Source organism: Hemitrygon akajei, chromosome 18 (assembly GCF_048418815.1).
Source record: "Hemitrygon akajei chromosome 18, sHemAka1.3, whole genome shotgun sequence".
In the NCBI taxonomy this organism is placed as follows: Eukaryota; Metazoa; Chordata; class Chondrichthyes; order Myliobatiformes; family Dasyatidae; genus Hemitrygon; species Hemitrygon akajei.
This window is the reverse complement of record NC_133141.1, coordinates 71,120,421-71,134,366: the sequence shown is the minus strand read 5'-3', so window position 1 is coordinate 71,134,366 and position 13,946 is coordinate 71,120,421. Positions and strand designations below refer to the sequence as shown.

At 43.9% G+C, this 13,946-nt stretch overlaps 1 protein-coding gene across 1 annotated transcript in view; it reads right to left on the bottom strand.

Annotated features, from left to right (window-relative positions):
- Nucleotides 1–606: 606 nt before the first annotated feature.
- Nucleotides 607–13,946, bottom strand: part of LOC140741512 (uncharacterized) — a 43,983-nt gene continuing 30,643 nt past the window's right edge. Inside the window, exons 9-10 of the mRNA XM_073071800.1 lie at nucleotides 10,404–10,578; nucleotides 607–4,294 (exon numbers count right to left, since the gene is read on the bottom strand). Coding sequence (XP_072927901.1) covers nucleotides 4,223–4,294; nucleotides 10,404–10,578 — 247 coding nt within the window. The 3' untranslated portion in view covers nucleotides 607–4,222. The remainder of the gene's footprint in view (nucleotides 4,295–10,403; nucleotides 10,579–13,946) is intronic.

Sequence of the window (13,946 nt, the reverse complement as noted above, 5' to 3'; positions counted from 1 at the left end):
TCTGCAGGAAGCTCATTCCACACAGCTATCACTCTCTGAGTAAAGAAATACCCCCTTGTGTTTCCCTTAAACTTTTGCCCCCAACTCAAATCATGTCCTCTCGTTTGAATCTCCCCTACTCTCAATGGAAACAGCCTATTCACGTCAACTCTATCTATCCCTCTCAACATTTTAAATACCTCGATCAAATCCCCCCTCAACCTTCTACGCTCCAATGAATAGAGACCTAACTTGTTCAACCTTTCTCTGTAACTTAAGTGCTGAAACCCAGGTAACATCCTAGTAAATCATCTCGGCACTCTCTCTAATTTATTGATATCTTTCCTATAATTCGGTGACCAGAACTGTACACAATATCATTGGGTATATTTAAAGCAGAGATTCATAGGTCCCTAACTGGTAAAACCATCAAAGGTTATGGGGGAGAAGGCTGGAGAATGAGGTTGAGAGGGATAATAAATCAGCCATGAGCAGACTTGATGGGCCAAATGGTCTAATTCTGCTTCTGTGTCTGATGGTATGGCCTGTTTGCGTATTATATCACACTGACACTTTGTTCACATGACCACAGTATCACAGGATGTAAATTTATACAGAAACAGAATCCTTCTTCATAATTAGTTTTTATTTGTAATAAAAAGAACAATTTAGAGTTTGTAAGATGAAGCAGCAACAGTCTCTGGTAACTTGAGTGGCAAGTGCTCCACTGCAACACTCTGAAGATGGATAACACAAAGGGATTCACACAACAAGCTCGCTGGTCTTGGGATAGTCAGATACAATTTTTATCCATAGACTCTCGCAATAAACATAGGGAAGGGGCCATTTCCTGAGCCTACAAAAGCATTGTGCAGTGTTGGGATAACATTCCCCTGTAATCTCTCTGAAACAGGGGCTTCTTGACTTTGACACTGTCAGGTAGTTGCCTCTTTGACACAACAGGAGTATGTTCCAAACACTGACCTGGGAATCTCTGAAATTATTCATTGCAACTTATGTATACAAACTTCCTCAATGGCTAGCGTTTGTACGCCCTCCCAGTGAGCTCGTGGCAGCTCCGCACGGGCTCGTTGGGTAGGAACGACCTGTATCTCTAAACAAAATATAAAAGATCTGAGGCTACCATTATGTATTAATTTGGTTCTGATATGTATTTTCAAATAAATTAAAAAGAAAACAATCAAGCAGGAGCACAGATGCAATATCAGACATTAAAATTTCATTGATGGTTCTCCATTCCAAAATTTCCCATTTTACACAGGAAATCTTCGGATGGTTACATAAGTAACATTAAAGAATGGCCCTTTAACAAATGGCAGATTGGTTAATGGGGTTTGGGGATGGCCCTTCCTCTGTAAGAGCTAACACTGAGATACACCAGTAGCGTTATTATATACGAAGCCCAAGACCTGACATTTAGTTTTCGTTTGTTTGTTATGTGCCATGATGTATGAAATGGGCAATCATGGTCTTTCCATGACCATGATTGTTCTTTGTCATCACCTTCTTCTGGGCAGTGTCTTTACAAGATGGGTGACCCCAGCCATCATCAATACTCTTCAGAGATTGTCTGCCTGGTGTCAGTGGTCACATAAGCAGGACTTGTGATCTGCACCGGCTCCCATGGCTTCACGTGACCCTGATCTGGGGGAGCAGGGGGGTCTAAGCAGATGTTACACCTTGCCCAAGCGCCCTACAGGCCAGCAGAGGGAAGGAGTGGTACAGACGTATCTCCACCCCACCACCATAAATGTTACACTTAATCGATAACCTTCAGTAGATGCATTAAGAGCACCCAATTGAGATGGCTGTTTTGCAAGCTGCAGACTAATTAGAATCCAGCAATATCTGGGTATTTCAGCAGGTACAATGGTGTTAGGAGGAGGAGGGAGAAAAAAACATTTCAAAAAAAAAAAAAAACAGTTGGGTTGGGGTCAAAATGCAGGAAATTAACTTGAGTTTGAAGGTCCCTGTCTGTCATATGCTGCCTTTTAAAACAATTTTTATTTAGTTTGAATGTGTTTAATCATTGTCAATGTGTTCTTTAAAGCATGTGTTTTGCCATGCTAAGTGCTAATGTTTGTGCAAAGAACCCCATTACTACTTTGAGACCATTTAAAGAAAAGTTGTTTATCCCTTCTATAAAGAAGATTCTATTTAATCAGAGGCCAGTCAATGCATTAAGCTTGCTCAAGAAAAAGGAGCTAGCAGTTCAGCAAATGGCTCCATTTTCAACCAGTTAATTTGTTTTTTGTCACCAATTATACTCAAATGTTCAATTGAAAAATAAATTTATTTCCTGTACTGATATTTGTGTGTGTGTGTGTGTTTGCGTTTGCGTGTGTGTGTGTCTGTGTGTGTGTGTGTGTGTGTGTGTGCGCGTTTGCGTGTGTGTGTGTATGTGTGTGTGTGTGTGTGTGTGTGTGTGTGTGTGTGTGTGTGTGTGTGTGTGTGTGCGCGCGCGCGCACACTGCTCTAGATTTCCAGCATCTATAGAATCTCGTGTTTATGACCTAGCTGGTTGTTCTTCAGCAATGGTCTTTGGGTGGATTCAAGAGCACCCTAAGGAATGACACTTATACTCAGTGGCCACTTTATTAGGTACACCTGCTCATTAATGCAAATATCTAATCAGCCAATCACATGGCAGCAATTCAATGCATAAAAGCACACCGACATGGTCAAAAGGGTCAGTTGTTGTTCAGACCAAATGTCAGAATGGGAAAGAAATATGATCTAAGTGACTTTGACTGTGAAATGATTGTTGGTGCCAGACAGGGTGGTTTGAGTATCTGAGAAACTGATCACCTGGAATTTTCAGACAACAGTCTTTAGAACTGGGGTTCATGGATCTCTTGCTTAATAGCATTGGTCCATAGCATAATAAAAGGCTGGGAACCCCCACTCTAGAGATTACAGAGTGGCATGAAAAACAAAAGTAAAAGGAACATCCAGTGTGAGTAGCAGTTCTGTGGGCAAAAACAGCTTGTTAATGAGAGAGGAGAGGGGAGAAGAGCCAGACTGGTTCATACTGATGGGAAACTGACAGTAACTCAAATAACCACACGTTACAACAGTGGTGTGGAGAAGAGCACCTCTGAATGCACAAAACCTTTAAGTGAATGGTCTACAGCAGAGGGCATGAATATGCACTTAGTGACCACTTTATTAGGTACAGGAGGTAACTAATAAAGTGGCCACTGAGTGTATGTTTCTGCTGTGATCCAGCTCCAATTTAGACTTGACCTTATAGAGGTTCATAATGTCATGAAGTGTGTAGATTAGATGCATGGTCACAAACTTTTACCCAGTGTAGGGAATCTGAAATGAGAGAGCATAGATTTAAGATGAGAAGGGAAAGTGATAAGAGACCTAATGGGCAAGTTATTCCACACAGAGTTTGGCGGGTGAGTGGAACAAGCTGCATAATTAGGTATAATTACAATATTTAGATATCATGAAGGCAGCACAGCAGTGGCTCAACTTCATTTGGAGTTTGGTATGTTATCAAAGGCTCTTACAAATTTCTACAGAGCAGTCTGACTGGTTGCATCACCTTCTGCTCCAAAGAAACAGGATTGCAAGAGGCTAGCGAGGGTTGTAAACTCAGCCAGTTCCATCACGGACACAACGCTCGCTACCATCGACGGCATCTTCAAAGGGCAATGCCACTAGAAGCTGGCTTCCCTCATGAAGACCCTCACCATCCAGGACAAACCCTCTTCACGTTACTTCCATAGGGGAGGAGGTACAAGAGCCTGAAGATGCACACTCAGTGTTTTAGGAACAGCTTCTACCACTGCCCGTCATCAGATTTCTGAACAGTGCATGAACACTACCTCACTATTCCCTTCTTTTGCACCTATTTTATTATAATTGTAAGCTATAGTCATTTTTATGTCTTTGCACAATATTACTGCCACACAGCAACAATAAACCCTATTCTGAGATACGTGAATAGGAAAGGTTTAGAACAGGGTTTCCCACCCATTTTTTATGCTATGGATCCCCATCATTAATCATCAAAGCCAGGTTCAGAAGGTTTCTGTGTATAACTGTGACCAGGGATAGGTCGATGGGAATAGTTTGGCCTGTTTCTGTGTGTCAGTGCTCTTGACAGCAATCAACAATTCACTACAGACCATTATTTAATCGGAGCAAGGGACCGACAAAGATTTGCTTCAGCTTACTATGTGCACACAAGAGAAAAAGGCACCACCCTCTATCCTTCCCGATAATCCAAGTTGTTCAGATACTCCAACCAGTCAGTCAGCAGTGGCTTGGCTTGTGGAGGCTGGGGAGAAAGCAAGAACAATGGAAACTCAGCAAGAGAAGCAACAAGTTTAAGCTGCTGATACATTCGAAATGGTTCACCATCCCACCAACAACATCTATTTATCTTTCTTTGCCAAACATCACAGCACGGTAGTGTAGCAGTTAGTGTAACGCTATTACAGCACCCACCAATGACCTGGGTTTAATTGTCTGTGAGGACTTTGTACGTTCTCCTCATGACCGCGCTTCCTCCCACAGTCCTCATCATTATGTGCCATGTCATTAATTAATCGCATGGGTGTAATCGGGCTCATTGGGCCGGAAGTGCCTGTGTTACTGTGCTGTATCTCTAAAGAAAATAAAACATAAAGTCTCCCACTACACAAGAGATTCCAAATACTGGAAATCTTGAGCATCACAAACACAAAATGGTGGAGGTATCCAGCAGGTTAGGCACCATCTATGGATGGAAAAGAACAGTCGATACTGCAGACTGAGATCCTTCACCAGGACTGAAAAGGAAGGGGTAGAAGCCAGAATAAGAGTGTGGGAGGAGAGAAGTGGAGGTATCAGTTTCCTTCCACCTATCACCCACCAGCTTGTACTCCTCCTTCTTTCCCCATCTTCTTATTCCGGCTTCTGTCCCCTTCCTTTCTGGCCCTGATGAAGGGTCTTGGCCCAAAACGTCAACTGTTTATTCCCCTCCATAGATGCAGCCTGACCTAAGTTGTTTCAGTGCTCTATGTGTGTCTGCCACTGCACACCATGTCTCCCTTCCCCATAACTCTGGTGTCTTCAAGACTGAGGCAAGATCATTAAACAAATTGAACTGTGAGATAAAAACCATCAGAACAGTGGGAGAGCAAGGAACATTGTCAGAGGATATAGATCCTTTCGAGCAGGGGTTCCCAACCTTTTTTATGCCATAGTCCCCTACCATTAGTCAAAGGATCTGTGGACCCCAGGTTGGGGACCCCTACTCTAGAGGTTCTTCACCCTAAAGGTTGAGGCAGTGGTAAGGAAGGCAAGTGAAATGGTCAGACCTTTGTCAGCTGTTTTGGGCCCCTTAACTAAGAAAGGATGTGCTAGCTTTGGAGTGGACCCAGCAGAGGTACATGAGAGTGACTGTGGAAATGAAGGGGTTAACATATGAGGAGCGTTTGATGGCTCTGGGCCTGCACTCACTGGAGTTTAGAATGAGGGAAAATCTCATTGAAACCTATCGAATATTGAAAGGCCAAGAAAGGGTGGAGGTGGAGAGGATGTTTCCTATAGTGGGAGAGTCTAGGACCAGTAGGCACAGCCTCAGAATAGAGGGACGCCCACTTAGAACAGAAATAAGGAGGAATTTCTTTAGCCAGAGAGTGGTGAGTCTGTGGAATTCATTGCCACAGACAGCAATGGAGGCCAGGTCTTTGGGTATATTTAAAGTGAAGGTTGATAGATATTGAATTAGTTAGGGCGGCAAAGGTTACGGGGAAAAACAAAGGAGCTGGTTGTGGACTACAGGAGGTATAGAGACAGGCTAGCCTCCATTGACATCAATGGATCTGGGGTTGAAAGGGTGAACAGCTTTAAGTTCCTCTGCATAAACATCACTGAGGATCTTACGTCGTCTGTACATACCAGCTGTGTGGTGGAAAAAGCACAACAATGCCTCTTTCACCTCAGACGGTTGAGGAAGTTTGGTATGGGCCCCCCAAATTCTAAGAACTTTCTACAGGGGCACAATTGAGAGCATCCTGACTGGCTGCATCACTGCCTGGTATGGGAACTGTACCTCCCTCAATCGCAGGACGCTGCAGAGAGTGGTGCGGACAGCCCAGCGCATCTGTAGATGGGAACTTCCCACTATTCAGGACATTTACAGAGACAGGTGTGTAAAAAGGGCCCGAAGGATCATTGGAGACCTGAGTCACCCCAACCACAAACTGTTCCAGCTGCTACCATCCAGGAAACTATACCGCCCACAGCATAAAAGCCAGGACCAACAGGCTCCACGCCAGCTTCTTCCACCAGGCCATCAGACTGATTAATTCATGCTGACGCAACTGTATTTCTATGTTATATTGACTATCCTGTTGTATATAATATTTATTATAAATTACTATAATTGCACATTGCACATTTGAACGGAGACGTTACAAAGATTTTTACTCTTCATGTATTTGAGAGATGTAAGTAAAAGTCAATTCAATTCAATTCAGAAGAAAGGGGTTAAGAGGGATAATAAATCAGGCATAATGGAATGGTGGAGCAGACTTGATGTGCTGAATAACCTAATTCTGCTCCCATGTCTCATGGTCTTATCTCACTTGGTGAGTCCCTCTTGTTAGGTGGACTATGAAATGAAAATCCTGCATGAAAGACAAGATCTCACCACCCACCATTACTAATGCCACTACAATCTCTTCAGCCAACTCTTTCAGAACCCTGGGGATGTACACAATCTAGTCCGGGTGACTTATCCACCTTCATACTTCTCAACTTACAATTTCCTTCTTCTTAGTAATAGCAACTAAACTCACCTCTGCCCCGACACTCAAATTTCTGGTGTACTGCTGGTGTCTTCCACAGTGAAGACTGATGCAAAACACCCAACAAGTTCATTCGCTATTTCTTTGCTCCCATTACTACCTCTTTAGCATCATTTTCCATCAGTCCAATATCCACTCTCGCCCCTCTTTTACTCTGAAAAATGTTTTGGTATCCTCTCTAATATTTTTTTCTCCTTGTGGTTTACTTAGTTGCATTCTGTTGGTTTTTAAAAGCTTCCCAATCCTCTACCTTCCCACCGATTTTAGCATTACCCTCATTCCTGCTTTTATGCTGCCTTTGGCTTCCACTGTCAGTCACAGTTGCCTCATTCTCCCTTCAGAGTACTACTTCATCTTCCTGTATCTACCTTGTGCTATCCAAATTGCCCCAGAAACTCCAGCTAATGCTGCTCTGCCATCGTCCCTGCTAGTGTCCCCTTCCAATCAACTTTGGCCAGCTCCTCTCTCATGCCTCTGTAATTCCCTTTACTCCACTGTAATACTGATGCATCTGACATTTATCATCTCCTTCTTAAACTGCAGAGTGAATTCCATCATATTCTGATCACTGTCTCCCAAGCATTCCTTTAACTTAAGCTCCCTAATCAAATCTGGTTCATTGCACAACACCTAATCCAGATTTGCCTTTCCCCTAGTGGACTCAACTTCAAGCTGCTCTAAAAAGCCATCTTGTAGGCATCCTGCAAATTCCCTCTCTTGGGATCCAGCACCAATCACATTTTTCCAATCTAGCTGTATATTAAAGTTCCCCATTGTACTTGTAACATTGCTCTTATTACACACTTTTTCGATTCACCATTGAAATTTATAACCCACATCCTGGCTACCCAGAAAAATTGTACATCTTACAATCGTACATCACCACTTTCTAAGGATTTGATTTCATTTATACCAGCAGAGCCACCCCATGTCCTCTGCCTACCTGCCTGTCCTTTCAATACAATGATCTTGATTCCAACTATGATCTTCTTTCAGCCGTATCTTAGTGTGCCCACTACATCACAGCCAGCCATCTCTAACTGTACTACAAGATCATCTACCTAATTCCGTATGCTGTGTGCATTCAAATATTACACCTTCAATCCTGCGTTCATCATCCTTTTCGATTTTCAAGTTCAAGCTCAAGTTCATGTTTAATTGTCATGCAACCATATATGAATACCCATGAATACTCTGGGTCAAGGTGCAGAACACAGTACTAACAGTCATACACTGTACAAGGCACATATAGCACACATAAGATGCAGTAAAATACAGTCACACAGGAAAATAATGTATGTTGTCCATGAACACTGCAGCAGTCTGCAGTCGAAAACAATACAGCTTGTGTTCTGCCAAGTGAACAGTGGAGGGCAGCACTGACTCCAGCACCTCTCCCCGGATGGTGACACCACAGCCCGAGGCCTAGTTGGCCAAACAGCTCCCCCCGCTGTCCGCACAGCATAAGGCACACACAGCACATATAAGGCCGCAGTAAAGCAGTCTAGGTTCCTGAGTTTTTGAATTCCGCAGCTGAACAAACACTAAGGGCATCTCCGATGCCTCTGGTACCAACTCCGACACCCCTATCCTGGATGGTTGCAAACATGCGACCAGGATGAAGAGATCATTACTCCCCAATGCCATTCGGCTTTACAATTCAACCGCCAGGGGAAAGATATGTTAAAGTGCCGGGGTTAGGACTGAGCTTAAGTTACCATTCAATGTATTTTAGTAAACTATTTAAGAACTTTTTAAAAGCTATTTATTAATGCTTTTTTGAGAGGGTGATTTTAGATGCATATCATATTTATACTGAGTTAAGTATTGTATGTAATTAGTTTTTGATACAATAAGTGTATGGGACATTGAAAAAATGTTGAATTTCCCCATGGGGATGAATAAAGTATCTATCTATCTATCTCTTACCGGAAATATAAAATTACCCCCATGTTATTCTTCATCTCATCCCACTGATGGCAATTTTCCCCAGTCATCTGCCTATCCAAGCTCTCTACAGACTGCATCAACTTGTATACCAACTGCCCCATGCTCAGCCTCATCATCCCATCCCCCTGCTAACTTAGTTCAAACCCTTCCCAACAGTTCCCGTCCTCTTTGTACAAGTCATATGTTCCCCAGAAGAGATCCCAATGATCCAGAAATCTGAAACCCTGCCTCCCGCACCACTTCCTCAGCCACTCATTCACCTGCCCCATCATCCTATCCCTGTCCTGACTAGCGTGTGGCATTGGGAGTAATACAGAGATCAATACCTTGGAGGTCTTGTTCTTCAGCCTCTTCCTTAACTTCCTAATTCACTGCACAGGATCTCTTCCCCCTTTCTGCCTAGGTCAATGGTGCTCACCCTTCCCCTTGAGAATTTTCTGCCGCGGCTCTGAGATATCCTGGACCCTAGTACCTGGGAAGCAGCACACCACCCTGGCTTCTCATTCACAGCCATAAAATCTCCTGTCTGTCCCCTTAACTATCAAGTCTCCTATCACTGGACTTTACCGTTCCCTGATGAACCTTAGAGCCAACCACAGTGCTACTGGCCTGGCTGTTGCTGCTGTGCCCTGATATGTCACCCCTGCAAGTATTATTCAAAGAGGTATACTAGTTGCTGAGGGAAATGGCTACAGGGAAACCCTGCATTACTCCCCTCGCTTCACCTGGTGGTCACCCTGAAGCCTGCACTCTGTAAAAGACTTGTCTATGAAGTTTTCAGCCTCCTGCATAGACCTGGTACATTCAGCTCCAGCTCCAGCTCCAGCTCCTTGATCTTGTCAGTCTGGAGCTAAACTTGCATGCACTTCCTGCAGATGTAGCAATCAGGGAGACTGCTACACTGAAATTGCACATCTCACAGGAGGAGCATTCCACTGCCTAAACTTATTATGCCTCAAACTTCAGTTCTAGTCTATGCCTGTTCTTGCCCAAGTGTGACCACCTTAATATTGTCCACTCACACAATGGGGCCTCGGCTCAAACTTCACTTTTTTTTCCATTGGCCTTTGCTAATTAACCCTAGCTATTAGTAACCCAAGCAATCTTCTGCTCCACAGAAAAATCCCAACAGGACTTCTTTGCTTTTTAAAGCTGGCACAGAAAGTTCACAAGGAACTGTCTCAAACTCACTCTGCAATCTCTTGCTCAGCAGACAAACACTGACTAGCCCCACTTGCTTTTTAAAACAGGCCCATAAAGTCCACAAGGAACCGTCTTCATCTCACTCCACAATCCCCTGCTCCGCAGACAAATCCCAACAGGCTCTGCTCGTTTTTTTTAAAATTCAGAATCCAATGCACACTGCCAGTCCTGATGAAAGGTCTAGGCACAAAACATCAACCATTTATTCCTCTCCATAGATGCTGCTTGACCTGCTGAGCTCCTCCATCATTTTGGGTGTGTTATTGTTGGGGGAACCCAATGGGCATGTGAGAACTCAGAAGGATGGTCAATATCAGGGTCTTAAACCAAAATGTCATTGACCCATTGTCTCCACACATGCTGCCTGACCCAGTGAGCTTTTTCCCCAGTAGCTGGTTTATCAGATAGAGATTAAACAGTGCAGAACTGCATCGTTACCTTCATCACCATATCAATAAGTCTATTGTTCTCTTGGATGGAGTAGAGCTTGACCTCGCCATCAACTGGGTAACCGGGCTCAACGTACAACGTGTAGATGATGTTCGATGAGCTGCTCGCAATCAAACGTAGTAACCTCAGCTTCCGTTCACTTTCCAGCCAATCAATAGCGTACCTTGAAGTAAGACAGCAAAGTCTCCCTTAAATAGAGTGATCAGAATAAAATCTGTTCCAAGTTCCCGAGCCAAAACAAAAATTAGGTTAGGTCAGGGATTCCCAACCCTTTTTGTGCCATGGACCCCTTTGTCAGTCCGGTGAAGCCTATGGACCTCTTCACAGAGTAATGTATTTAAATATATAAAATAAAATACACAGGATTACAAACCAATTATATTACAGTTAATACAGTTATCAAAATATTAAAAAAACATTTGACAGAGTAATATATGTGCTTCTTTATTAATGCAATAAATAAGACTAACATTTAAAATAAAGGCAAATTGAAATTAATTTTAAAGACATATCAGTGTGAAGGCTGGTGTTGCTGAGCTTGAACAAGAACATTAAACTGTGGGGTGGTCTTTGCCAAAGCAAACGCACACATCATATTGAACATCCAATCGCAGGGCTTTCCTGATAGATGGCCAGCTACGTCACACGAGCCTCTGCAGACAGGAAGGCTGCGATCACCTTCGATCTAGCAGCGGGTCCAATAACTACCGTAACTTTAAAGTGGTGATGAGCGTGCCGTAAACGGTATTTTGAGATATCTGTAACGGCTGTAATGTGATGTGAAAATATCTGTGAATTCTATTGGTGGCAAAGTCACAGATAAATACTACTGTGGTTTGCTGCTTGCATTCATCATTGAAGAGAAAATCCTCGATTTTAGATAGAGGTTAGTAAAAATAAAGATGTAATTTTTTTCCCATTCAAGATCACTTACCCCCTGGAATCTATCTGAGGGGCCCATGGACCGCAGGTTAGGTTAGGTTGTTAGTATGTGTACAGTGGGAAAATTATCCCTCATGTTCATTGGTCTTGTCCTGGAAATTCAGTATCTCTGGACCCTACCGCATTCATCTGGCCCACACTTTCATTAACTGGGTCCAGCTCCACTTGCCTGTTTAGGGATCTATGTTTATTTACCATTTACCGTATTCACAGGAGGACCACAACCTTGCGTGCCTCAATGACCCGGAGAGCTATGTTGGCTGGAGTCAAAGCTTTATGCTTTGGCACTTGGTAAGATTGCCCATGCCAAACAGGTCGAAGGGTAGAGGCCAGACTAAGTGGTCCACCGGCCCTCAGGTTTGGGATTTCAGCTCAGGGCTGGCAAAACAAAACTGTTATGGAAACAGCATTGAAGAATCTTTCTACATCTGAATGTGACAGTTTTCTTCCGTCTCCACATGGGACTTGCATGACTCACAGTAGAGGAAGCTACTGACATGATGAAGGAAGCCCTGAACACTGCCAGGGATGTAGAAACTTCATTGCTGCCCTAAATGCCAGTGCTGTAAAGGACAGTAAGATATTAACAGTGGGAGAGAACTGCCAGATACAAGAACATAAGAAACAGGAGCAGGAGTAGGGCATCTGACCTGTCAAGCCTGCCCCTCCATTCAATAAGATCATGGCTGATCTGTCCGTAAACTCACCTCCATCTACCTGCCTTTTCCCCCATAACCCTTAATTCCCTTACTATGTAAAAATCTATCCAACCTTAAGTATATTTACTGAAGTAGCCTCCACTGATTCATTGGGCAGAGAATTCCACAGATCCATCACCCTCTGGGAAAAGCAGTTTCTCCTCATCTCCGTCATAAATCTACTCCCCCAAATCTTGAGGCTATGACCCCTAGTTCTAGTCTCAAAAATATTGTCATCTGTCTGTGCAAGGTGAATGGTCAGGGTGTCTTGTTTAGAATTATATGTGTGAGAATGAATGTGGGGTGAAACTAGAGGGGCTGAGAGTCAGGGATTGTTACTTGTGGTCAGGCAGAAGTGCTCAGTGTGGGATGATGCATTAGGCTAGGTCAGCTTTAGGGGACCAGTGAATTTGGTTTTGGGTCTTTGGGAAAAGACCACCCTACCCTGGTTCAGACTATTCCTCAAGAGGCTGCCCTTCTTTGTAGACTGGCCCATAGATCTATTCAATACCCCATTATCATTTTCCCTGGATGTCTAAGAAAGCCATACGTCCTCAAGACCTGGAAGAGGATAGAAACTTTTAACACTCAATTCTGCTCTAGGTTTAAAAACAGAAATTTCTGGAATTACTCAGCAGGTCAGGCAGCATCTGTAGAGAAACAACTAATGTTTCAGATCAAAGTTATAAGAACATAACCACACAGTACAAGCCCTTTGGCCCACAATGTTGTGTTGACCTTTTAATCTACTCTAAAATCAATCTAACCCTTTCCTCTCACACAACCCTCCATTTTTCTGTCATTCATGTGCCCAATGAATCTGTCTCTATCTCCACTATCTCAGCAGTGTGTTGCACACACCCATCATTCTGTGTAAAGAACCTACCTTTGACATCTACTCTATACTTTCCTCCAATCAGCTTAAAATTATTACCCCTGGTATTTGGCATTTCTGCCCCAGGAAAAACTCTCTGGCTGTCCACTCATCAGCTTGCTTCTTATTATCTTCAGCGGTTTGAACGGAGCACGACTGCGCAAGCACGTGGAGGTCAGCCAGTGAGAACAGTTTAAAGAGTTTAAAAAGAAGACAGATTTATACAGCAGGCATCAGAGAAGCAGGCGACAGAGTAGAGGGAGTGAGTAGGAAGGCTTTGGCTCCATGGGGCATCAGCATTAACGGGTCCAGGCGAGGTAGGTTATCTGTGTAGCTTACAGACTGGAAGTACGTGTGTGAGGCTGGTGTTCTGTACTCGGTGTCAGATGGGGGAAGTCCAGGTGACTCCCAACCTCCCGGACGGCCACATCTGCACCCGGTGTGTCGAGCTGCAGCTCCTTAGGGACCACGTCAGGGAACTGGAGATGCAGCTCGATGACCTTCGTCTGGTCAGGGAGAGAGAGGAGGTGATAGAGAGAAGCTATAGGCAGGTAGTCAAACCGGGGCCTCAGGAGACAGGTAAGTGGGTAACAGTCAGGAGAGGGAAGGGCAATAGACAATAGACAGTAGGTGCAGGAGTGGGCCATTCGGCCCTTCTAGCCAGCACTGCCATTCACTGTGATCATGGCTGATCATACACAATCAGTACCCCATTCCTGCCCTCTCCCCATATCCCTTGACCCCGCTATCTATAAGAGCTCTATCTAACTCTCTCTTGAATGCATCCAGAGACTTGGCCTCCACTGCCTTCTGCAGCAGAGCATTCCACATATCCACCACTCTCCGGGTGAAAAAGTTTTTCCGCATCTCTGTTCTAAATGGCCTACCCCTTATTCTTAAACTGTGCCCTCTAGTTCTGGACTCACCCATCAGCGGGAACATGCTTCCTGCCTCCAGTGTGTCCAATTCCTTAATAATCTTATATGTTTCAATCAGATCCCTTCTCATCCTTCTAAA